The 27,985-nt window shown below is 37.2% G+C and overlaps 1 protein-coding gene across 5 annotated transcripts in view; it reads left to right on the forward strand.

Moving 5' to 3' along the window:
- The first annotated feature begins 4,325 nt into the window (after positions 1–4,325).
- The window catches only part of LOC120488318 (NACHT, LRR and PYD domains-containing protein 3-like), a 239,598-nt gene continuing 215,938 nt past the window's right edge, over positions 4,326–27,985 (forward strand). The window contains exons 1-11 of one of the 5 annotated variants that reach the window (XM_089121883.1): positions 4,326–4,519; positions 8,614–8,697; positions 9,644–9,748; positions 12,570–12,674; positions 12,846–12,930; positions 13,184–13,379; positions 13,474–15,370; positions 18,177–18,347; positions 25,208–25,381; positions 25,810–25,983; positions 26,237–26,410. In XM_089121883.1, coding sequence (XP_088978009.1) covers positions 4,383–4,519; positions 8,614–8,697; positions 9,644–9,748; positions 12,570–12,674; positions 12,846–12,930; positions 13,184–13,379; positions 13,474–15,370; positions 18,177–18,347; positions 25,208–25,381; positions 25,810–25,983; positions 26,237–26,410 — 3,302 coding nt within the window. In that variant the 5' untranslated portion in view covers positions 4,326–4,382. Of the gene's footprint in view, positions 4,520–7,911; positions 8,022–8,580; positions 8,698–9,643; positions 9,749–12,569; positions 12,675–12,845; positions 12,931–13,183; positions 13,380–13,473; positions 15,371–18,176; positions 18,348–25,207; positions 25,382–25,809; positions 25,984–26,236; positions 26,411–27,985 lie in introns of those variants that run through there. The other 4 variants (XM_089121898.1, XM_089121888.1, XM_089121891.1 and 1 more) reach the window with 4 other exon arrangements.

Raw genomic sequence — 27,985 nt, forward strand, 5'->3', positions numbered from 1 at the left:
TTTGGGAACATAGCCATGTCTAGGTTTGAGGATGACTTTTGAGTCATTTGGGCCAAACTCAAGACACCCAGCGCTAACAGATGTAAATGGCGTTTAAATCCCCCACCCGTTTTACTGATGACAAGGGAATCAGAAAAATGGTTTTATCATATAAATAAATAGTTAAAAAAAATCATATATTGTTTGTTTTTTAGATTATGTCTCTCACAGTGGACATGCACCTACGATGACAATTTCAGACCCCTCCATGATTTCTAAGTGGGAGAACTTGCAAAATAGCAGGGTGTTCAAATACTTATTTTCCTCACTGTAGATTGTTTGGAAATATTTCTAGAGAAACCCAGTAGATTGCTAGCCAGTGCTCATTGTTACTCATCATACAAATCACACCACAAAATGAAATATTTAATCGAATTTGCCCTTAATTCGTTTCATCTCCACTGGATGGGGAGGTCAGTCGCACACGTGACAAGTTCATCACAGAACAAAGAAACTTTATATCTCATTTGCTCCCAGGAGACGTAGTTTTAGCAGACAGAGGTTTCTTGGTTAAAGAGTCCAGATGCCAAGCTGAAGGAAAGATTACAGCATTTACTCGTGGAAAGAAGCAGTTAGATCCTGTTGACTTGGAGAACACCAGATGTCTAGCCTCTCTTAGGATAGACACACGTTGAAAGAGTAATAGGAGATCTCCGTCAAAAGTACAGTCTTGCAAAGCACTGTCCCTATAAGTTTTTCGGACATAGACAGAGAAAATGATGTGACAAGCTTGACAAGATTGTGAGCATGTGTTGTGCACTTATAAATGTGCCTGAATCTGTGGTTCCAGTGATGGGGACGTACAGTAAAGTGAACTGATGTGACTGGCTACAGATGCGCTCAACAAGGAAATAAACCTTTTTGACTCTCACTTCTTGCTTCCTTGTTGTGACATTACTTTTGATCATTTTAATCACTCGCTATTCGGATGCGATCACAGTCTATTTCCAGATCGAGCTTCACATCCACCCGTTCCAACTGAGCTCCACCCAAGCAGATATTTGTTCTGGTGTATTTGATATGACGGACATACCCATGTTTCATATCCTTGTTTGGGGAAGAGAAAAATATTGGTTTAACAACTGATTATTCATAAATAAGAGAGTACAGCATCAGCAATTACTATTTACTCATTTCACAGTCTCCTCACTAAGGTTTTTTTTTTTCTTTTTGGGGCATTCATTACTTTTCGGCAGCTGGGACATACCCACTGTTTTGGGACCCTTTTCATGCCAAAGAAGGTTTGGTGAAACTTTTTAACTGAACAAAAACCTGACGCACAGACCAACATGTTCCCTGCATCTGTCTCAGTAGCAGTAGCGCCACTGTTGTTGACTATGATCAGCAAATGCTGCTGGTTTTGGTGCAGAAAAACACTTGTCTAGCATCTCTGGAATGATACATTTTTTAAAGAAGTCACAAGCCCAATCAGGAGTGACACGTTCAACAAAAGGTGAAGTACTTCCTCTTCAGTCCACTGAATGAAATCACAATATGTTTTGTCAGTAACAAATAGCTGCATCTGCACTTGATAATAGTATGCAGTCTAACTTATCCTTGCACATCTTTGTCAAGGCAAAAGTGTTCAACAGAATTTGCTGCCTCATTAACAGAAAGGTCCTTTACAGAAAATGGGCACTTCATTTCTATGACACCTGAACCCCAGCGGCTGCAGGACACATATCCATCAGGTGAGGCCCCAATAAATGAGTGCAGGGGTGAAATCCTGAATCCAGACATCCGTGTGTGAGAGGCGATGCTGCATTTCATAGTATTTTCTTGCCAATTCCTCGTGCTGATATCCCCATCTGAAGAAACAACAATAACATTAGTTTTGGACAATAGTAATGCCTCCTCCCTGCTCTTTCAAAATGATACTACTTGGTTTTACACTCCTGCTTTTTCAGAATAGGACTTCCTGGATTTACCCTCCCTGTTCTTGTACATACATCACATTCACTTGATTGTACACCATCTGGACATGGCAATTTTATACACAGGAGCAGTTACACACATTTTACTCTAACCCTTCTGTGCTCATGAACAAACACCTGGTAGCCTTAATGATAAAACTATGTGTCTTTGGGTGGCATATTTGTCTTATCAGAGACACTGTAGGCTTTCTGATATCTGTCTTTGTGTCTGCTCTGAAGGTAGATCCTGTAACCATACCACTCCTTTGCTCAAACCAGATTTTGGGCTTGAACTGGGTTCGGGTAGCCTGGCTAACATCAGACCCAAGTCTCATTGAGATTCATTCATTTTCTTGTATTTGAGGCATGGTTTACGAATGCCCAGAGCCGTTTATTGGGTGCTAATAATGTCTATCAAATGCGCCTGTACGTCTTGCCAATCGTTTCAATTATACCAGATGACGTATGTAGGCTGACAAAAATTAGACAATGAAGAATACGGTTCAGAGATTTATGTGTACACAATGGCGTGTATCTAATGGCCGTTTCACACCGCATGCGTGAGTGGCGTGTATTTTTGTCGGCGTGTATGTTAATCAATGAGTGCATTCACAGCGGAAGCAGGAACAGCGCGTGAGCGACAGTGAAATGAGGGTTTCGGCGTCCAATCTGTTTTTTTCTGCACTGCTTATGCTCAATTTAAGTGAAAGCGAAGCGTACTTGATGGACAAAAAGAAATATGATTTCACACAAAAAGTGCCCAAAATGCACAGAATAAGCAGTCTAGTGAGTCTTAAAAGAACTTGAGTAGACAAATGAAATAAAATAAAATACTCAAAAATATTTATAGAAGATTTAGGCTACCTATTAAAAACTGTCTGACGTAATGATAGCTCATTGGCTCACACGTTGGAGCCGCCCGCGCCATTGGATGTGCAGTTGCCGCAATGAGAGAGCCAGACACTCACTGTTCGAGCTGTGCCGCTGCAAAATGTGTTTTACATTTTAAGCTTTAAGCTTCTGAGGTTGCGTTAGTAACTGAGTACGTTTTCAGCATCTGCACACACACACACACACACCAGCATCATTCTGCAGTCTCACTGTATGAGGACAATCCACATGATCTTTATCTTCAGCTCCTCTTCAGAGTCACACACTGAATACACACTGACACTGATTACATTTGAAAAGAATAAATTTTTATTAAATCATAAAACATAGAATCCAGAAAATATATTAAAAAACACACTTTTAAAAAGAACCCTAAATTAAAAGGCGGAAAAAAGAACCCTAAATTAAAAGGCGGCTTACTCTGTGGAGTTTAATTGTGAACAAACAAATTATGATGATATTTTTGGCCATATCGCCAGCTCTATTATTGAGTCATGAATCATTTGTGTCCTAATACAAAACAAAAGGATTGAATGTATAATAAATACAAACCTCAGGATGTCAGTCATTTACAATATCCAGCATCTTAGATAATAGTCCAGAAACAGGGTAATATAGCAGATGCACTGTTGAAATGTCTATTTAAGAGGTTTTAAACAGGATTTAGAGATATATGTGGTATCCCGCTCCAGTGCAGTAGGTGTCGCTGTGACACTGTTCAGCTGTTCCAAACCCTCCTGGAAAACACACGAAGAACAGCAAAACTAAAGGAACACCTGTCCACACCTAAACCCATAGATATACATAATAAAGGCTAGATGTCTCGTCTGCTCTGCTGGCCAATGGGGGTCCACATCCGCACCTGGCGGCCATCTTGCCACAGTCAGCTCATAACATTGTGTTTTAATGGTGCATCTGCTTTCTAAATAGCCATAACTTGCTCAATTTTCTACCGATTTTCAAACGATTTGGTTTGTTATAAACGTCAGAGATGTAGTTATGACACTACATGCTTATGAATAATTATAACCATGGACTTCCAAATGAAAATAACATTGAATAAAACAGATAGGTGCAATAAATATACACGCACAAGGTATTTATGTTATTTATATTAAATCAATATACAGGGTACTAAAACTCTTTTACTAAAACTAACACTTTTTTTATATGAATATTACTATTATAATTAAAAAAAATAGAAAAATTACATGTTTATTTTAAATTCTTCAGGGTTGGTGTGTTTTCTAGGCCCGATTGTGGTCACAGCCTTGATAACTTGCTCAAGTAGCCGTGATAGATTTCATTTGTGTCCGTGCAGATCACTCACCTTACATCAGGAACCACAGAGCCCGCCAAAAAGCTTGCCTGTGACAAGATGGCCGCCAGTGATGACGTTAGAGACTCCGCTGTAAGACATCTAACCTTTATTGTATATCTATGCCTAAACCTGTTGTTCACTGGATCTGATCTGATCTTTGATCCAGGAAACATGTCTACAGATGTCAATTTTGCACAATGCTTACCAAAATGTAATTTATGTGGCCATTTATGTGTTTAATCCACAATCCATCGAGACCAGCAAGAGATTCTGAGAACGATGCGCGCGGACTGACAACAAGCGTTACTGAGTTTAAAATACTGATAAATTCTCTTCTTAGTGAACAAGACTGCAAGTAAGTGTATTACATTCTCCACAGTCATTTGTAATTATTAGGATCTTCATATTGTATATTAAGCGAGATTTAAATGTGAAGTTACAGAAGGCTGTTCATTATTTGCTACTCAACTAAAGGTTTATGGAAAACAAATTTAAAAACAAGTTTTTGAATATTTTCTCCATTTTTTTCTTGTTAGGCTGTTGTTTTTATGATGTGAAATCGAAAGTATTTTTGAAGCAAACATTTACAATAGACAGACAGATGAACCCTAACGTCAATCAACAACAATCTGCTGTTATTAAACTCAATATTTCAATTCATATATAACAATTGTGATTTGTAGTGTGTGTGTGTGTGTGTGTGTGCGCGTGTGTGTGTGTGTGTGTGTCGAATTGTTGCCTACCAGTGGCAACGACAACTTTGATGCGATGACTTGTGATGACAAATTAAACAGCTGAGAAACAACTTAAAATCATATTTTTTCTATTTTTTTTTTTAAATATTTATATTACAATTAGTGTACTAGATGCTCACATGGAGAAAAGGGTTTCAAATGAGGCAAATTAGAGTAATTTTGTGGCCAAAAAAAGATCATTTCCATTTGTAATGCCATGGTTTACACAATAGGTGCCTGTATGGCTCTTTAATAAATAAACATGTCTCTGCTAGTCTAGTTATTCAAAAGAATATTGCAGGTCATAACTGCTTACCGTACTTATTTTTAGATTTTGCATTTGAATAAATATTTAGACATGATCAAACACTAGATTTGTCAAATAATACATTTAAAAAGTTAATAATTAACAGTCCACTGTTCGCTATAGAGTTTCCTTTATTGTGTGTGTGTTCAAGAGAAAGTGTTTGTTATATCTTTTGCTTATATGATTCTAACATCTCGTTTCTTGTCTTTAGTGAGAGAATTTGAGTTTTTAGCTGTTACTTGTTCATTATATTAGTCTATAACTGCGTCATCTTCAGAAGTGATCTTCTGGAGCCAATCCAGACAACGTTTGTGTATCGTATTATGTTTAGATTACATTACCTATTTATTCAGTATATAGTGTTGTTTCACGTGAATACCCTGTTCAGACAGTATTCTTATAATCAAACACAACAACACAGGGCAAGAAAGAGTCTGAGACAAACAAGTTCTTTCTTAAATTGAATACAAAGTCCACACTTGAGGAGTAGGAACTACTCGCTAGTTATTAACTAACTCTGGACTTTGTTCCGTTGCAGCATTTGCTCTTAATGCAGAAAGTGGCGAGTTGGTCATACGCTATTTTCTAAAGAAACAGGGACAATACATTTTTTTACGTTTTTGTTTTGTTAATTGTTGTCGTTTCCCAATATTATTATTAACATCTATAATGATTATGATTTAGTTTTATTATTAGGATTTATGTTTTGGTTTTAATACAATTCACCGCACAGGCAAAAAAATAAAATAAAAATAAAAATGAAAATCGCACAATGAAATAGTTAATTATCAATTATAGCAAGCAGTTCAAAACAATGTTATAAAATTATGACTTTACTAAAACACATTACAAGAATAATATAACATAAATAAATTATAAATACAACTATTTACCAAATATTTTATAATTGCATTTACCATTCATATTTTAATTTTTACAAGTTGTTTATACAAAAATTACAACTTTTAAACTTCAAATGTTCAAATGTTACGTTTGTGCTTGAACATGACTCTTAATATCCATAAATGGGCTTGTTATTTTACATTATAAGCTTTTTATGTGTATTCTGCATATTTTTATATTTAGTTAGATGTGTTGAAATTACTGTGTTTTGCAGAACTTTTGTGGACGTTTAAAATGTGAGGCGCTGTTATAAAGCACATAAATGACCCTCGATCACAAAACCAGTCACGAGTCGCAACGGTGGCAATTGCCAACAATACATTGTATTGGTCAAAAAAATAGATATTTCTTTTATGCCAAAAATCCTTAGGATATTAAGTAGATCATGTTCCATGATGATATTTTTCTGATATATTTTTTTGATAAGTTTCCTACCGCAAAAATAAAACATAATACATTTTTGTGAGTGAATGCAGGAAAATTGCGAACATAAAATCACAACTTTAAAGGAGATTTTCTCAATTTCTCTTTTTTTTTGCAACCTCAGATTCCAGATTTTCAAATAGTCGTATCTCTATCAAATATTGTCCTATCCTAACAAACCATACATATTTATAGCTTATTTATTCAGCTTTCATATGATGTATAAATTGACCCATGTGACTGGTTTTGTGGTCCAGGGTCACATATAAACAGTGTTACTTAAAATTACACTTAAAGGGTTAGTTCACCCAAAAATGAAAATTAAGTCATTAATTACTCACCCCCATGCTGTACCAACCCCGTAAGACCTTCGTTCATCTTCAGGACACAAATAAAGATATTTTTGATTGAATCTGAGAGCTGGATCAGTCCTACATAGACTGCCTAAGGGACTGGCTCTTGACGGCCCATAAAGTCATTAAAGAAAAGGTTTAAATATTCCATGTGCCTACAGCGGCTCAATTATAAGTTTATCAAGCGACGAGAATACTTTTTGTGCGAAAAAAACATAAATAACGACTTTATTCGACTTTTCTATTACTTCCTAATGGGCACATGCGCGAGAACTGAGACGAGGACGTTCTCCTTCTACTACTTTTTGTTACCGGCTGCTCCGTTTAGGAGTATTACCGCCCCCTACCGTATAAAATGATGATCCATATATAAGGCGCTCTGGATTATAAGGAACACTGTCGTTTTTTGAGAAGATTAAAGGCTTTTAAGTGCACCTTGTAGTGCGGAAAATACGCTAATTGAAAAGCGTATGTACAGCGCGCATCTTCCTCTGCTTGTAAACAGAAAATTTTGCGCTTCCAGCTATATCGTAGTACCCCAGAGTGCACTCTGGACGATGGGGCGGGGCGACACTTTTGGGCGGAGCGACACGTGTCGCCCCGCCCACCTTAACGTTTATTGGTTTATAATAAAGATGATCTTATTGGTGCAGAGAAGTGTTACGCTATTACAGATTATTGGTGCAGAGAAGTGTGACGCTTTGGGCCGGCTGGGAATGCGGAAGAACACAACAGACGAATAAACTTGTTGATTTTGCGGCCATTAAATGCGATTCCACAATATCCCATTGAAGTAGAAATACAAAGAGAATAGAAATAATGGTCTAATTCACAATCACTCCCTCAACAGCTTTAGATGGTCCGTTACCTCTGCATTACTCACTGTTTTTGCTGCCGCTGTTGCCTTTTATCGCAAACTGCCCCCTGGGGGGTCGGAAGAAAATGGCAAAGGCGGGAACAGGAAAATAGGGGCAGGGCGACACGTGTCGCTCCACCCAAAAGTGTCGCCCCACCCCATCGTCCAGAGTGCACTCTGGGGTTACTCAACCTGTCGCTCACTGGAATTTCATCTATGATTCAGAAAACATGTCTACAAATGTCGATTTAGCACAATGCCTACCAAATATAAGACTGCAAGTAAGTTTATTACATTCTCCATTACAGTCATTTGTAATTATTAGGAACTTCATATTGTATATTAAGCGAGATTTAAATGTGAAGTTACAGAAGGCTGTTCTTCTGCGACTCTGAACAGAAGAAGAATCTGACAGAAATTACAATCTTTTGAAGTTAAAACACAAAATGTTTTATTGAGAAACGTTTGTTCAACACGAATATGTTTCTAAAACGTTTTCTCCCATTTCCTCTACCGTGTTAGGCTGTTGTTGTTTTTTATGTGAAATCGAAAGTATTTTTGAAGCAGACAGTAGACAGACAGATGAAGCCTAACGTCAATCAACAACAATCTGCTGTTATTAAACTGAATAGACAATAATATATATCAAATTGAGTTTAGTTTTCCAGCTCAGTGTACATTTCTGTTCCCCAATTAATTCATATTTAGAGTCGGTTAAACTCATTAGCCTAAATAATCAAAAACTATTTTATTTGATAGTTTGTTTTTGCTGTTGCTGTTGTTGATAAGTCTTTATTCTTCAATAAGATGTTGTTGATGTGTGTATGTTGTGATTTGCAGGTGATGCTGAAGGATTGAGTGTTTTCTGATCAGTTTTCAGGGTCAGTTTAGCTGCAGTATGTCAGAGGAAAGAGGAAAGGACTCTCTCTCTCAGATGAGTCTCTCAGAGAAACACAGGTGAGACTGCGTCTGTTTTCACACTCTCACTTTAAACTCCACTGGAGTATTTGCGCTGTATTTGCAAATCTTAAAGTAACTCTGCCAGTGTCCACAAAGCCCTGTTTGCTCTATAGAAAATATCACAGTTAATAATTTGTTAATAACCTTCTAGACGCTGAATTAATCCAAATAAATTACTTTAGTTTTTAGATCATAAAATTATTTATAGACATTAGAAAACAACTATACACTTAATTTAATTCAAGTATGCTAACAAAACTGTCACACAGACATTTCTGCTCTCTATTCTGTCAATAATCAAAAAATGTAAATGTTATTTTAAATTATGGTCAAGTATCTTATAAATCCCCAACATGTTAAATCTCACTCATGTATATAAAAGAAATTGTTAAGCCTAATGTGAGCCAGTAAAATGATGGTTAACTATAAAACTGTTAATGGGCTCTATGCACGGCGGTATTTCCAGTGAAGGTTTAAGGATGCTCAATAACTCCCGCCGATCGTAGAGTCCAATGCAATACCGAGAATTTATATTGAATTTTATACTCCATGGTTATAGTAAAGAAACATTTGTCACATAAACAGATAAAACAGACCCTTAATTGTGCTTATGCTTCTTTTTAAAATTATATTAAATAAACATAACTATATATAAAATTACTTCTAAACCTATGAAAGTTTCATTTCAAAGACGGGAGGAAAGGAAATTTTGAAGACTCTGCCATAATCCCGTTTTCCTCGGTTTTCCTCCACTTTAATCTCCCCAACCGGAAACAGACGAGCATCCTTATGTCAAATGCGGAACTTATGCGTGCATATAGCCCATTGTGTGAGTGTGTGTGTTTCTGTGGAGGATAAGATGAAGACACAGATGTGTTTCAGACACAGTTGATCCTCCTTTACTAAAGTGTTTTCTCTCTCTCTCTGTTCTTTGTGTCATCAGTGTAAGATCAGGCTCACATGTGTCCAGCTCTGTGTCTCTGAAGAGTGATCAGTCTAAAGAATATCCACCAAACTTCAGTGAGAAAACACCATCATCTAATAAAAGGTATTGTGTGTGTGTTCAGAGCCGGATTAAATAAAAGGACTACACTAGGCAGACTGCATTTTTTGGGCCCCCCTCTATCTATGTTATTTATGAATTGAAATCTGAAACTTTCAAAAGTTACTAATTAAAGTAGCTTTTACATAGCCTAGTCTTTGGTTACAAATTGGTTGTTTGTATGCCAAAATAAGTCATGTGTTGTATATTAAACAGTCTATCAGACTATTTTCTGATTTTCATTATTCATATGTACACGGAGCTATATTTAATGCTATTAAATTATCCTCATCTTATCCATTGGGAGTGTCATTGTTAAGGCAGTAGAACCAGTAAATAACCAATAGGCGTCAGTAAACTATGTAAACCTGTTTTCATTTAATCAACACATTTAAGATTTTCAGCAAAATACAATAGCTTACATTTATAACTGTTGTAATTAATATGAAGGCAAACATGACCCCTTCACATTCATCAAGACCAGTTAGAAACTGTCCAACAATAAATAATAATAAATATAAGGCCGAAGATTTAAACTATGGAAAACTAAAGGTATTCAGACTATTAAAGACTTGTGTATGGATGAAATACTTCTTACATTCAAGAATTGTGTGATAAAAACCAGATTCCCTCAACTTTTTTTTCAAATATTCACAGCCTAAAAGTTTTATGTCTTCCGGGTCTACAGATATTATGTACATTCCCAAACTGTCAGGAAATAATTGGAAAAAGAGGTGAAAAGGACCATTTGTCAAATTATTATTTATCTAAAGAGTCTGCTGTAGACAAATTAAACACATGGAGGAAAGACATTCAAGACAAGAAGAAATAGGGGGATTTGAATGGACTGAAGTAGGCGCAAAAACAAATTATAAACACGCAGATTAAATTATTACAGTATGGTGACAAAGGTTTATATAACACCTGAAAAACTCAATCATATGTCTAGCAATATTCCTGATATATATACAAAATGCCAAAATAATAAAGGAACTGTAACTGTCTATGGGAATGTTCTGATATACACAAGTTCTGGAAGGATGTCGTAAACTGTTTGTCAGATTTTTTAAGAGTCTAGACTCTTTTTTTATTTATTATTATTACATTTATCTCCTAAAATGAATGCTCATTCATTGCATTTTTACAATGGGGTAATTTTGTTCTTAAGAATTTACACAACACAAGGAAGCTTGATTTCAATCTTTGAATAAAATTGAAAAACTAGAATATAGATAGCCTACATATAAAGAGAAAAAGTTATTGCTGAGGTCTGACACCAGTTTTCAGAAATAGTCCTACAGAGACTGAATAAAGTAATCAAATGTAAAATAACACTGGGTAGTGTTTTAGTCCTGAGAACTAAATTAAATACATTGTACATTAATTCCTGATTCCTTAAAATGAAAGCCATGTTTTGTTGAATTTGACAACCAGATTAATGACAGACCATGGCTGCTGTCACTGAAGAGCTTGTGCACAGATCCTGTAGCCACTAACATAATGTCACGTGCGATGTATGCTTATTTAAAACCAGATGTTTAGAGGATACACACCAGTCACCAAGACTGAAATATACATAATTGTCGCATGTTTTTGGCTGTTAACGCGATATAATCCACGAAAATAACTGTTGTTACCCACGAGCGTGTGAGCCGGTTTGTATGTGTGCAGAAAAAAACATCTCTCAGACAGCGCGCAAGTCTACCAAATAGTTCAAGATCACCTGAATGTTTAAACTGGTAAGACTTCAGACGTGCAAAATGGTAAACTGTAGTTACTCATGATGCAATGCTGGCCCATGATGCAAATGACAATTCTGTCTATCCCGACTCCGAAACGCGATTGCCGCCTGAACGAGATGGGACATTTGTTTGATCAGCCAAACTCACATAAGAATATATATGGTTTAATCTGAACAACTATCATAAAGTTTAATACATATGTTTAGTATTAGTTGAAATGTCTCAGTGTGAATGGTTCAAGTGTTCTATTTCCAGATAAGTAAAAGAATAGGTAATACGGTTTTTAAGAGTTTAGGAATAACTGGCACACAAAGGAATGTGGTCTCGACTTCCAAAAGGTGAATGCAAAACTTGTGAATGCTAATTTCCACTGTTCCTTTTCAAATGGTCAGCCCAGTAATTTCTACCCCAATAAATCTGGCCGATGCTTCACATGTGTGCAGAGGGAGAGATGGTCACACACACACACTCATGTCTGACCGCAGTAACTTTCCCACTGTAAACTCATGTTCTACATATCAAAGATGGTCTGGATATATAAAGAAATGCAACGGAGAGCTCAGGGCTCTTTTCTGTACTCAGATTAGCCCGTGTGGTTGAGGGTCTCGTGACTCTCAGCTCACGTAGCATACAATGTTGGGTTCACATCTTTTCCTCTTATTCTGGACCATTTGATTATTTGGATTGATGATCTTTGAACTGATTGTGAAATTGACATCATACATTTAGCTGACATAATAAATTGTCAAAATAAACAGATTTTGACTTTATTTTCATTAGAGTTAAAAGGAATAGTCAAACATTAACATGTATTTAATGATGCACAGATATCATTGAAAAACCTTTTCATTTTATGGAGTCAGATGAAGCGAGTTAATACATAAGTTAAAATGTATTGCATTTAATAAAAAATCCCTTCGAAGAGACGAACACGGATGAAACCTTCACCTCTAATCGAATACCGCCATTGGATCGATTTAGCAGGCCTTACAAACCGTAGTTATAAATGAACAAATGCACAGCTATACTGCATTTAATTACTATTTGCAATATTAAACCTTTTCAAATTTTCTTTGTGTCATCAGTGTAAGATCAGGCTCACATGTGTCCAGCTCTGTGTCTCTGAAGAGTGATTGCTCTAATGAATGTCCACCAAACTTCAGTGAGAAAACACCATCATCTAATAAAAGGTATTTTGTATTACTCATTTTGTCACGTGTTGACTGTTTAAAAGTTGTATCAGTGAATACCAATCCTGAAATATGTTTAGATCAAATATTTGTCAGAGTTTTCACAGCTGATGCTTATTTCTCTTTCTGTAAAATATCAGTTAGTATTTTATTTTACTAATGTGATTACAGGCTTCAATATGAGACATTAGACTCAGACCTTCAGACTCACAGGAAACACGAGAATTTCAAAGACAATCTTCTTGGGATCTTCCAGGTAGGAAAACATTTTTATAAATGTTTAATATTTATAACAAACAAATATGTTATTGAACAAAGAAATTTAATTAGGACTTATTTTTCCTTTTAAACACATTTTAGCACAACTTGGTTAGCATGTTATTCTTTTAACTGGATTTTTTATATACATGGATCATAATTATTGAATAAATTGTTGATACCAAATGTAGATGAACAATTTGGCTTAAATTGTGTATTCTGCCTTTTCTTTTACTTTTTTTTTTTTGTAGGATCTTGAGAGGAAAATAATCACATTTCTGAAGAATGAACTGGAGAAGTTAAAGAAAATATTACAACATGAGAACACACAACACTTTGTGAAGGACTTTAATGAGAACAGATCCAGTATCAAATCAGCAGCTCTTGATCTCACACTACATTACCTGAGAGAGATGAAGCAAGATGAAGCTGCTGATGCTCTAGAAGGCAAGAGACTCGTCATCATCTGTCTGATTGTCTCTTATAAATGTAGGAGAGAAAATGAAGAATAAAACTATCTATTTTCTGTTCCTGTGTTTAGATGAGCTGCTCTTCATTCATCAGCTGAAATGTGGCCTAAAGAAGAAGTATCAATGTGTGTTTGAAGGAATGGCGAAGCAAGGTGACTCCACACTCCTGAATAACATCTACACAGATCTCTACATCACTCAGGGTGGCAGTGAACAGGTCAATACTGAACATGAGGTCAGACAGATTGAAGTTGCTTCCAGACGTCATGAAGCACAAGAGATACAGGTTGAATGCACACATTTGTTTGAAGCGCCTGAACAAGACGAGGAGATCCGAACTGTACTGACAAAAGGAGTCGCTGGCATCGGGAAATCAGTCTCTGTGCAAAAGTTTGTTCTGGACTGGGCTGAAGGAAAAGAAAATCAAGATATCAGCTTCATATTTCCTCTTCCATTCAGAGAGATGAACTTAAAGGAGAAAGAAAAACTAAGTTTGATGGACCTTATAACTCAGTTTTTCCCAGAGACAAAAGGACTGAACCTTACAAGAAGGAATCAGTTCAAAGTGCTGTTCATCCTTGATGGACTGGACGAATGTCGCCTTCCTCTGAAGTTTGATTGTAATGAGACGTGGCGTGATGTATCGTCACCAGCCTCTCTGGATGTTCTCCTAACGAACCTCATGAAGGGAAATCTGCTTCCTTCTGCTCTCGTCTGGATCACCAGCAGACCAGCAGCGGCCAGTAAGATTCCTCCTGACTGTATCGACCGGCTGACAGAGATACGAGGATTCAGCGACACACAAAAGCAAGAGTACTTTAAAAAAAGATTCAAGGATGATATTCAAGCCAACACAATCATAGATCATGTTAAACAATCAAAGAGTCTCTTTATAATGTGCCACATCCCAGTCTTCTGCTGGATTTCAGCCACTGTTCTCCAGAACATTCTGGAGGAGAAGAGAAATAATGATGTGAGAAACACTCAGGCTGATGAGATCTCTAAAACACTGCAGGAATCAAACACTGAAGACACTCCCAAGACTCTGACACAAATGTACACACACTTTCTCCGCTTTCAGATCCAGCAGAGCCGCCGGAAATATGATGGAGAATACACACCAGATGTTTCCTGGGATAAAGACACCATCCTTTCACTGGGGAAACTGGCATTTCATCAGCTGGAAAGAAACAACCTGATCTTCTATGACACAGACCTGAAAGCCTGTGGTCTTGATGTCTATAAGGCATCAGTGTACTCAGGCATGTGTACCCAGATCTTTAAGGAGGAAACAGGGATCGTTCTTGGTACCATGTACTGCTTTGTTCACTTGAGCATTCAAGAGTTTATTGCAGCCCTTTATGCACATCTGTTTCTAGACATCAACAAGACAAGTGTGTTTGATCATGAGTCTACAGAACAGGAAAACAGAAATGAAACCATGATTGATTTTCTCAAGACTGCAGTGGACAAGGCGCTGGAGAGTGACAATGGAAACCTGGACCTTTTCCTTCGCTTCCTCCTCGGTCTGTCACTCCAGTCCAATCGACAACTCTTACGAGGTCTGTTGACACAGCGAGACGGCACTGACCAGAGCAACGAGGGGATAGTTCAACGACTCTTACGAGGTCTGTTAACACAGCGAGACGACACTGACCAGTGCAACAAGGAGATAGTTCAGTACATCAAGCAGAAATTAGCAGATAATCTTCCTGCAGAGAGATCCATCAATCTGTTCTACTGTCTGAATGAACTGAACGACCAAACTCTGGTGAACGAGATTCAGACCCACCTTAGCAAAGGACGTCTCTCATCTGGTGACCTTTCACCTGCCCAGTGGTCTGCTTTAGTCTTTGTGTTGTTGACATCAGAGGAAGAGCTGGAGGAGTTTGAGCTTCAGAAATTCAAGAAATCAGACGAGTGTCTCATTAGATTATCGGCAGTCATTAAAACCTCCAGAAGAGCTCTGTAAGTCTTTTAATATATTTTGTCATGTTTTACTCTCATCTGAAAAATGCATTTATCCCTATAAACATGAAGCTATACCTTTAAAGCTGTTTGTGTGTGTGTGTGTGTGTGTGTGTCAAGTCAAGTCACATTTATTTATATAGCGCTTTTCACAATACAGATTGTCTCAAAGCAGCTTCACAGTGATAACATGAAAGTAGTACAACACAGATCAATAATATTGTTAAATATTAAATATTAAGTAACCCCGACTAAGCAAGCCAAAAGCAAGGCGACAGTGGCAAGGAACCAAAACTCCATCAGATTGGATGGAGAAAAAACCTTGGGAGAACCCAGGCTCAGTCGGGGGCCAGTTCTCCTCTGGCTTACATTCATATTGTTTATATATAAATATTAAATATAAATATTGTTTATCTATAAAACGGCGCCATGACATATCGCAGGCTTTGAGTCGTCTCTTTACTGGCGTTGTGTGTGTGTGTGGAGACATAAAATTGTTTGGATGTTTGTTTTGTATCATATGATACACCAGACTTGTATGACTCGTATATAATTATATATGCTATCACCTACTTATACTTGAGGAAGAAAAATATCCATATTTTATTTATATTACCCAAACTGGGGGGAAATAATGTAATTTGATACTAAAATAAAATACCTACATCTCACCACATCATATACTAGTTGTCCTTCAGTTTCTCCCAGTAATTATATATTTAAATGCTTATTTCTATGAGTACTTCTGTAGTTTAAAGGGTTAGTTCGGTATTTTACACTTAAAGCCCTGTTTTAAGATCGTTTCTGATGAAATAGAACGGTTAAGATTGAAATTTGGTCAAATGCTGCTGTGCCGAGAATTTTAGGTTTGTGTGTTAGCACCCTCCACCTACACAATGGTTGTCTATGTGCACTGGAACAATCATTCATAAAACGCATTAAACTTTAGTTTACTAAGACGTTAAAACTCACTGAGGGGTCTGGGGTGTTCACTGATATGCTCACACAAAAATCACTGCAAAAGATGCTTTCCAACAGGTTTTATTGTAGTTTTTGCAAAAACAGTATTGCAGTAGACATACAATTTAAAAGAAAAGAAACACAACAAATTAAATGTATTTTGCTATTACATTATATCTTCATACAAAAATAAAAACTTTGGCCAGCTTTCAAATACATTTAATTTAAGTTTAAATTAAAATTGAAATAAAAAGCTTTTATATTTAGCTTTAAAGTGCTGTAGTCAGATCAAACAATCATGCTAAATGAAGTACTTAACCACCAGTCAACCTGGTACTTCATACTATTGTGGTGCGCGCACAGTCTTCACTCGGACGCACGTCTTCAATCTATCGCCGTTGTGGAAACTCTATTCTTTCCAATGAAATCACAAAATAAAATGCACACAAAGGTGACCCTGCTTGATATAGACCAGGTGTGCCCAACCCTGCTCCTGCCAATCGACTGTCCTACACAGTAGGCGTTTCTCAATAACAAGTACGCAGACTTCGGACTTGCGTCCTTGGTAGTTCAGACTTGCCAAGTTCGACTCAGGAGAACGAACTCCCGAGGATGCGAGGACGCAAGTCCGGTTCTTCTGCAAATGGAACAGAGCGTACTTGATCGCGTCACTCAGCACGCTCTGGCTACTCTGGTTATCTCTTTATATAGCCTATATTTTAGGCAACAATAAAACGAAATTTGCAACAACTCTGCATCTTTTCGTCAACAATAAAACGAAATATGTTATAAAACACCACTCTGACTCTTTTCATTACCAAAAAAACAACATTAGCCTAAACAACATTTAATTAGACCAAAGATAGACTTATACACAAGACGAATTATAAGGTTTATCCACTATAGAGAGATCAGAGCCGGCGGCAAATGTCAGAAGCACTAGCCGAGGATAAGCTGTTCCAGTCGGGGTTGATCTCGCTGAGTGTCCGCTGAAGGCTTGGATGTCAGAACTCCGAGTCTGAAAACGTCTGATGCATTTTTCAGATAGGCACTATCTTTATAAATAAACTACAGATTTGAGATTTAAACAACGACATTCTCGCCTGAAACACTCTTAAAATTACATTTCATGACTCAATAACAGTAGTATTTTGATATTTCGCGGATTTTCTCCTCTCCTATTGACGCTTTTTGGTTGGTGCGAGGTGCATTCTAGGTTACCTGGCTATCTCAAGTCCACACAAGTCACCTCTCGATGCATCCTCGGTAAACGGGGCGGATCAAGAACACATCCGGGGATTTGAAGTGGACTTGGCTAGATGTGAACTTTGAATTGGAACAGTACTTCGGCAGCGACTGATGACGTTTCACAAGTCCACAAGAACACAAGTACAGACAAGTACGCATATTGAGAAACGGCTAAGGAGCTGGCTGAAGTTCAGGAAGTAGTGCAGCTGGGCATAAAGCCAATTGCAATACAAATGTGAATCAATTTTTGTGCACACCCCTAATATTAAGTGTCCCCAATTAAGAAAGACAGAGGCAACACTGGCAAGAACCTAAACTCTATCAGGTGACATAAATAGAGAAAATATACTATAGATATAACAGCTTCACACAAATATTTTTTCAAACATGCTTCATTTTGTCTTGGAAATTTGTCACTGTATAAAAAACACTATTGTTGAGGAAATTGTAGTTTTTAAAGGTAAATGTTAGTTTAACTCGGCCTCTTTGCTGTATATGCTGTTTATGTGTTAAATAAGTGGAAAATTTCATTCATATTAGTATATAGAAAATGTATTGTATGTGTACAATCTAATTCTGTGTTGTGACTTTATTGTAGGTTAAATGATTGTAACTTAACAGACAAAAGCTGTTCATCTCTGGCTGCAGTTCTTGGATCAGACACCAATCTGAAAGAGCTGAACATGAACAATAATAAACTGCGGGATTCAGGAGTGAAGCTGCTCTGCACTGGACTGAAGAATATAAAGTGTAAATTGGAGATACTGAGGTAAGTTGAGCCACAGGAGTCACATGACTAGAGTGAGGTGCGATGACTGACCGGGCGATGCCGGAGGCAAAAGCACAAGATAACTTTTTTGAAAAAGATTTATTTATTTGTTACAACGTGGGTATACCATATCAATCCTGTCATTGTGCTATTTTATTGTTGTTGTGTATAAAGGATTATTATGCTCTTAGGGCTAATTAATACCCGGTGGCAACCACCAAAGATTGTCAGATCAGAACAGTAAAGGATGTCCGTTTAGGAGGAGCCAGATGCACACACCACTCACAGACCACCAGGGCTGGATTAACCATTAGTGCAACTGGGCTCTTGCCTCAGGGGCCCATGACATCTAAGGGGTCCTGGGCACCAAGGGCGGAGTGGCAATCGGGAGAGTCGGGAGTTTCCCCTGTGGGCCGGTTGTGTTTCGAGGCCGCGAGGGCCGATCTGATCAAATTTATTTATTGCAAGTTGGCCATGCGCACTTGGGGCCCAAGCGAGGGGAAGAATTTTTTTTTTTACTTTTTAGATAACGGAGCGTATATTTGCACTAAGTGTCTGTCTTTTTAGCAAAAGAAGCTTGTCACGAAATAGCTACGGTGGCGCAGGTCGTAGGGCTTGAAGCTTTTGATGCTCTCGACCCGAGTTCGAAACCGTCTTTTTCTGAACTCTCTCTTCTCCCTTTTCCCAACACATATGAGATGTAAAATGTATACCTTAACATAAAGGTCTCTAGCGCTATATTTTGCCAACAAACTAAAATCGAAACCATATGGCTTTGTGCCTTTTTAAAACAGCACACGACTTTAAAGGGTTAGTTCACCCAAAAATGAAAATTAAGTCTTTAATTACTCACCCCCATGCTGTACCAACCCTGTAAGACCTTCGTTCATCTTCGGAACACAAATGAAGATATTTTTTATTAAATCTGAGAGCTGGATCACTCCTTCATAGACTGCCTAAGGGACTGGCTCTTGACGGCCCATAAAGTCATTAAAGAAAATGTTTAAATATTCCATGTGCCTACAGCGGCTCAATTATAAGTTTATCAAGCGACGAGACTACTTTTTCTGCGAAAAAAAAACATAAATAACGACTTTATTCGACTATTCCATTACTTCCTTATGGGCACATGCGCGAGAACTGAGACGAGGACGTTCTCCTTCGACTACTTCTTGTTACCGGCTGCTCACGCCCCCACCAGGGGAGAAAAATAATCCAACCGTCTCCATTGATTTGCATTGCGAGAGGCTGCCTCCTTGTCATTTATGACTTATAACAAAAAACAAAACAATGTTTAAAAGCTGTTGTGAGACAAAGAGTACAGCAAACAAGCCAAATAATGCAGAAATTGTTTTTTTAAAGCTGATGGCTACTACTCTGAGAAGCACGCCCATAATTCATAATTTAACCTGAATCTATTTTATCTGAAATTCTGTACGTTGATTTATTTTATTTTTTGTATCTGAATTTGTGAGCATTGAAAAATATTCATCGAAATTCAGGTTTTTAAAATGGAAATTTTCATAGGCCTGTTTAAAGGTGCAGTGTGGGATTTTTAGCGACATCTAGCTGTTCGGTTGCAAGTTTGCACCAGGTTTGCACTAAGGGCTTAGCCCACTGCTCACCCCTCCCTTTCGAAGAAGCTACGGTTGCTAAAACGGGACAAACATCTCGTCGGCTGAGACAGCAGAGAATAGCCAGAGTAAGCCAAGAGTGTGTAACATTGTCATTGTTTCTGTACCACAATCCATTATAAACCACATCATGGATACAGTTTACAAAGCCATAGTCAGGTGAGGATCAAGGTTTTAATATATAATTTAGTATAATAATAGTGATCAGCTGATTGTCTCACAAACGTAACCAGCAGCACATTTCTCCCCACATAGCAAACCCATCATACAGCGAGGGAGAAGAACCACATGAAACTATGCAGCTATATATTTTTTCTAACAGGGTAGTAAAAGTTTAGCTGGCTAATATGAGCTGTTACTGTGGCTGAACTGGTTAAAGCATAAAGCCTTGTTTAAACTCGACGCGTCCGCATGAGCCCAAAGGTGCGCGCGGCAAAAATGACATGATTGTAACAGCGTGCGCATTTCCGCATCCCATAGACACCATAAACTACACACAATAGGCTTTTTCTCTGATTTTGAAAACTCTTCGCGATCGACTTAGATCTCTTACAAGATCAACGGGTTAGTGATTCCTGTAACATACTGTTTTACGATCAATGACATGAGTACTAATCAGCTGTCTTACGAACATAACAGCACATTTATCCCCACATAACAAACCCATAATACAGCGAGGGAGAACTAAGTTACATGAAACAATCCCAACTACATATTTTACACTACTCACAAGGGAAAAGTCACTACTCACAGAGTTTATGGCTAGTTTCTAGCTTTCTGCTGCTTCTCTTTCAAGGTAGTGGTGAAACGCGTTCTGTAGCACTGTTTGTTCGCGTTCGGCTACGGTAGAAAGATGACGTCACGATATGGCGACCTTCATAGAAGGGGATTCCCGCGGTTATGGAGATATACATGTCTCATTCTAAGGTAATAAAAACATTACGGTTTATTAAGTAAGTTCTTTATACACCACTGAAAACATAGTTATGGATGTCATATTGCATTTCTGTTACAGTTTTTCTCAATTGTTTACACACAAATTCTGGTACTTGAGACACAATGACCACAACATGTAACTCATTCACCAACCCCCTGAACCAATTCTGCTGAACTACAAGCACAATTCCTGCTTTACACTCAAATTGCAGCTCTAAAACACACTTTTTTCAAAACACTACACACAAATTCTCTGTATTTGGCACAATTTTCATGCAGAAAATCTCTTCTTTTCACGAGGAACACACTGACATTCAAATATTCACACTGACTCGTCACATGGACAAACACACGTCACACAGTTTTACAATTAGCGATCAGAGCTTTAGTATAAAATACCAAAACCGAAGAGAGGATGCAGCATTGATTTTTACTGTAACAGCATAAACATTTTTTCTGTTGTTTTGTATGTAGACCACTGTATGTGCAACTTTGTGTTGATTGGGGAGTATGAAATGTGCGATCTATTTCCCATTGTTTTTGTGGGAAAAATACAGTAAAATATATTTGTTACCGTGTATTTCTGGGTATAAAAAACAATATTCTCAAATATTTTACAACACACTTATGTATGTAATGTCTGTAGTAAGTGTAACCCTGAACAAAAGGCCCAATTCATTATGATGAATGGAGAAGAAGTGTTTTACATTGATCATAGTGTTTTACATTGAGCACATCAGTGTTGAACTAGTTCTTATAAATGTCTATTCATAAAATGGTTTGTGTGTGTCATTTGAAAACAAAATAACATTTTGAGAATATATAACATCGTTTTGAATGTAAAGTTTCATTTTGCACTAGAATTGAGGGGTTTTGCCGATTGTGTGTGTTTTTAGATTTGTGTGTAGAGTTCTGAGAGTATGAGGCATACTTGCAGGAAATGTGTGTTAACAATCGAGAAAAACTGTAATAGATACTCAACTTTTTGACATTGCACATTGCACCTTTAAATTTCAGAGGTAAATTCGAAACAAATAAATTCAGACGCATGGTTTCCAAAGTAAAATAATTTCAAAGGGGTGAATTCCGAGCAAATAAATTCAGACAAATGTTTTTCAAAATAAAATTGAATACAAAACTAGTATTCAAAACTAGTAAAAGTATTCAGTGGCTGTTAAATTTCAAATAGTTATGTCTCTCATTTGCTTCCATACTTTTACATTACTGTATGACAATCGCGGGATAAGAGGCAAAGATCATCGTTAGTGTGTGTGTGTGTGTGTGTGTGTGTGTGAGAGAGAGAGAGAGAGAGAGTGTGTGTTAGTGTGAGAGAGTGTGTTAGTGTGTGTGTGTGTGAGAGAGAGAGAGGAGAGTGTGTTAGTGTGTGAGAGAGAGAGGAGAGTGTGTTAGTGTGTGTGTGTGTGAGAGAGAGAGAGAGAGTTTGAGTTTTAAAACGCTTTATTCAACAACAGTTATTTGTTATTTAACAAAAGAAAACACAACAACAATCAAAAACCAACAACAACACTACATGACTTTACCTTAAATCACATATAAAAAACAACTCATTGTCAAGTATAGAACACATACCAACATCACAACACCATTCAATCTCAAAAACGTTGATTGCATTCATCATCTTGTAATAATTAAAATCAACAAGAATTCTTGATTTAAACATATTCTTAAAAACTGATACAATATGTTGCCCATTTCTCTGTTCTATTTCATTCCTTCTGGAAATATAAATTGCTAATTTGGCTTGGCCAACAATAAAGTTAATCAATTGACACTTGTACTTCTGTAATCTACTATACTTGAAGCCAAATATAAAACATTGCTTTGTAAAAGAAATACCTAATAAAGAGAATAAAAATTCCAGAAGGTCAAAAAGTGGAGAAAGTCTGTGACAGTTCATAAAACAATGGAATATTGTTTCTTTCTCTAAACAGAAAGGACAATTATCATTTACAGTGGGATTCAATTTCGCCACAAAGGCATTTACAGCGATTGCACCATGTAGTATTCTCCACTGGAGATCGCCTGCTCTTTTAGTCAATGGTGGTTTGTATAGTACTCTCCACTCTGGTTTTAATTCCTCTACCACTCCAAACTTGTCTCTCCATACTGTGTCGATTCTACCTTTTAATGTATGTTTATTTATTACCTTCACAATACATTTATATAAGATCTTTCCTTTAACTGTACAAAAATCAACATTTTCATTTGCATTCAAACACAACAGAGGACTATTATGTGAGCATTCCTCAAGATCAGGTGTACTTCTGATATCTGGGAAGAGGTCATTATCATCAGGGACAATCTTACCCATACTGTAACTCTCAAGTAGAGCTTTTTCCTTGGAGTTTAAAACCCCATCCAGTTTGTTCAGAAAACTTCTAACAAATCTCACTGATCTTACTCCCAAATGTGTAGCAACAGTTTCTGCATTTTTAAGTCCAGGTCCTGCTTTTTTAACAATATCTTTCAATTGCAACAGTTTCTTTGACACAAGCAAGTTTTTTAGTCCTGGAAGGTCAACTCCTGACACATCAAGGCGACTTCCAAACACAACAGGTTCCTCAAGCAACCAGAAAAGAGATGTGGCTGACTCTGCCCATTCATGCTTAAAAAGTCTCCAAACTTTAAAAAGACTTCTATTTTTTTCCATCTCCATTTCAACAACACCCTCACTGACCTGTTTATCAGTAGTTGTCATTTTATCTAAATTAATGTCACTGCTCGAATTAACAGTGTCAAAAATCATGAGATCAGAGACAGAGATCAGACCTGCAGTAATCTCAGCCATAGTTGGTTTATTCCCAACCGACCCACCAGAACCACCAGCAGCAGCAGGGGCCACAACATCCTCTGTGACAGACACAGCTTCAGGAGGATTACTCCGAGTGTTGGTCTGTACAGTAGCATTTTCGTCTATTTTATCAGGACAAACACGTATCAGATGGCCAATTTTGCCACAGCCAAAGCACTTCATTATACTTTCAGACGTTGCATAGACTGTGTAATTAAAATCCTCAACTTTAACATTGAATGACAGGTTCAGCTCACGCACTCCTCTCACTCACTCAGCAAACGCTCGCACATGCGCACAAGAGAGAGAGAGAGAGAGAGACTGTTTTTGACACTTAAAGCAATTTATTCCATCATTAAAGTTAAAAAAATAAATAAATTTAGTATTCCGTCATAGTGACTATAACAAACAATTCACTCTGTCTCAGTGTATTACAGTTGTTTTACTATCAATGCCAACGGCAAGAGAATTTAGTTTTGCTGTGGACAAATCAAAATTAAGTCTCATAAGACACTTGAGTAAAGGCTCGTGTGTTTTGTGTCTTAATCAATCTTTCCCACACACATATAAATTATAACTCGTACTCATCGCTCTGTCCATTTCAGCAAATGACGTTTTGTGAAGGCCTCTCCTGTTGCTTTGGTGCTTTTCAACATGCGCGTGCACCCCCTGCTGGTAAAGCCGTCTAACAGCAGATAGAGAGTATGCTCAGTAATCTACTGCTTTTCCTGCAGTTTCTGGATGTCACCGTTGAATTTACTGTCGAATTTTAACCACTGAATTTGTGGAAGCGAATTTTCAAGGCGAAATCAAATGGACCGAAAATTGTCTGTTGAATATTATAGGTTGTATTTTTAAACAGTTTGAAAATTTTGGAAGTGAAATATGAAAGGTGAATATGAATTATTGAATTTTTAATAATGAAAAATATTTTTAATTGAAATATTCACAGCTTAAATATTCAACCATGTTGAGACATTTTAGCCCATAAAAATATAATCCTTAAAAATACAATGGATTAAAATGCAAGCAGGGTTAACACAATGCTTTTTTTTTTAATTGGTGCAATTCAACATGCTTTTTGTTTCAAAAACATTAGACATTATTTTACTTCCATACGCTTCTACCGCACATTCAGCCAATCACACGCTCTGAAGGCACACTTCTACCTCAGATGATGTATGTATATACATGCATACAAGAATCAAAAGTTTAAACTAAAACACTCAATATTAATTTATTCACTCAATATATCAGTATATATTTATATGCAATATCTCACAGAGTCTAATTTCACAATAAATTTCTGCAAACATTTTCACTTTAGTATTTTGTGATCTGATGAAGATGAATATCTCTCTTCCTCTGTTTTATTTGCTGATGAAGATGATGTGACTTTATAGAATAAAGAGTCTCTTATTTTCTTCATTCTCTCTCTCTCTCTCTCTCTCTCTCTCTCTCTCTCTCTGCTAATGTAGGTTAAGATACTGTGATATGACAGATGAAGGTTGTTCTGATGTGACTTCAGCTCTGAAATCAAACCCGTCACACCTGAGAGAGCTGGACCTGAGCGGGAATAAACTAGGAGACTCTGGAGTGAAAAACCTCAGTGATCTACTGATGAACCCACAATTCAAGCTGGAGAAACTACAGTTAGTGTCATTATACTGTACAGCAATTACAGTGTGACTGAAGTTTATTTATTTGAAGACAGCAGGGCTTATGTTTCATTGGTTATAGCAGTGCACTTTCTGGGTTTACCTATTGCTCACATTTTTTTCTATTTTATCTTTTCACAGTTTTTTATCTAGTTAATAAAGTGTAGTTTGTATTTTTTTTAATTCCCATCTGATACAATGTACTGATTGTGTACACGCAGAAATCTGCCTTTTCAACAGAAAATAAAGAAGAGAGACGTCAAATAAATAGTTAGAAATGAAAGAGAAGAAACAGTGTCTTCCAGCGCACAGAACTAGTGTGACTGGGTTTTAAAACAGACTATTGGAAACTAAATGCTGCTGTAGCTCTTCAATAAGATGATCATCATAGATGTGAACTATTGTTATTTCTCTGTCTTCAGTCTGTATAGATGCAGTATTACAGAGAAACAGAGTCTCATCCTGACTTCAACTCTGAAATCAAACCCGTCACACCTGAGAGATCTGAACCTGAGCAGGAATAATCTAGGAAACTCAGGAGTGAAGAACTTATGTGCCGTACTGAAGGATTCACACTGTAAACTGGAGAGATTGAGGTCAGTCACATTCACATACAAGAATCAAAATGCTTAAAATCACTTCAACTGTTTAAACTAGAACACATTAACATTATATTTGAACAAACATTTTCACCTAATTAGTATTTTGTGATCTGGTGAAATAAAGATGAAGATCTCTCTTCCTCTGTTTTATTTGCTGATGAAGATGATGTGACTTTACAGAATAAAGAGTCTCTTATTTTCTTCATTCTCTCTCTCTCTCTCTCTCTCTCTCTCTCTGCTAATGTAGGTTAATCTGCTGTAATATGACAGATGAAGGTTGTTCTGATGTGACTTCAGCTCTGAAATCAAACCCGTCACACCTGAGAGAGCTGGACCTGAGCGGGAATAAACTAGGAGACTCTGGAGTGAAAAACCTCAGTGATCTACTGATGAATCCACAATTCAAGCTGGAGAAACTACAGTTAGTGTCATTATACTGTACAGCAATTATAGAAGTGGCGGGCCGTGCATTTCACACCTAGGCCTTCTGTCCTACCTGAATTAATAACTTTTAATAGTGTATCAGCGTAAAGACTCTCTATAATTGTTTTTATTTTGCACCGGCAGTTATTGGGTTATGCGGTGAGTTCGGGAGAGGCCGGTAGAGAGAAACGAGCGCGTGAGTTCGGCTGGTGCGTTTGTAAAGTGGTTCTTGCGTTCCGAATCCGATTATAAGTTCAGAAACGAAGCCTCACTTATATTGTCATTCAAGGGTTTCAATAGTCCCTTTTCAGACGTTACAATAGTATGAATGTTTGAAAAAAATTAAGTTTCGATCATAAATTTATACAAAAAATTAAGAAGAAAATCATATTCACCACGGGGGAAAAAGCATATACTCACCAAAACTACAGATTATTTTTTTTACACAAAATCCATCCTTATTTCTTTCCTCAAGAAGACTTCAATTACTGTCGTACAGGTTCTAACTGCGTTTCAGTTCCAATAATGTCGTGTCTGTCTCGTCTTATTTCTAGCATAAATTTTAATTTGCTTTATGGCTGAGAGTTCCTGTTCGACAGAAGCATACAGTCACCGCAAAACATGACGATGTGTACAGCTGCCCCATGCTCTCACACAGAGTTTTGACCGAAATCAACGAGATCAGCGGGACTTTTGCCTTCAAAATCATTTGTGGCATATCTTACATTAATCTGTTCTGTTTTAACCCGGAGGGATCGAATAGAGTCCCGTTACTCTGCGTTTAGCTCAGGCTGAATAAGGGATTTTTTTCTGCTGGGGGTCGAGGAGGGAAAGAAACATTTATTTGTGGGTTGAAATCTATTACATCTACAGGAATATATTTTAGTTTATGCAGTTCGCTACAGATGCGGATACTACCAGTAATAGTACGCGCATCCAATCAAAGAACGAGAAAATACAAATGTTATTATTCGCCTGCTAGATGGCCCCGCTGCAGTCAAAGTGAAATCTGATTGGCTGATTAAATCTGACGGATTATCTGATTGGTTAAAGAAACAGTTTCATTGGCTTTCATTTTAAGCTACAGGCGCCTGCACTGTCGATACTGAAGGCCTCCAGGCAGATTTATTTGACCCGGCAACGCATGATGGCTGAAATATGATTGGATACAAGCTCTAACATAAAAACACAATACTGGAAGCAGCGCAACCAAGAGAAAAGCTATGAAATTAAGAGAATGAACTATTGGGAATAATTTAATATTCATGCAAAAAATATATTAAAGTGCAAGTCAGTGATTCTGATAGTGTTTAGGCCAGCAGAGAAGGCCTTGCTGGCCCTGATGGCCCACCACTGAATTACTGTGTGACTGAAGTTTATTTATTTGAAGACAGCAGGGCTTATGTTTCATTGGTTATAGCAGTGCACTTTCTGGGTTTTGTGTGCTTTTTTTTCTAGTTAGTTTATACAGTGTATTGTAATTGATTTCACTGCTTTAAAATTGAATCAATATTTTTGAGTGTGAACATTTTTCACCAAAAAAATGTAGTAAATCATATAAAACTTTTTAGAG

This window comes from Pimephales promelas, chromosome 2 (assembly GCF_988280905.1).
Source record: "Pimephales promelas chromosome 2, fPimPro1.hap1.1, whole genome shotgun sequence".
Taxonomy (NCBI): Eukaryota; Metazoa; Chordata; class Actinopteri; order Cypriniformes; family Leuciscidae; genus Pimephales; species Pimephales promelas.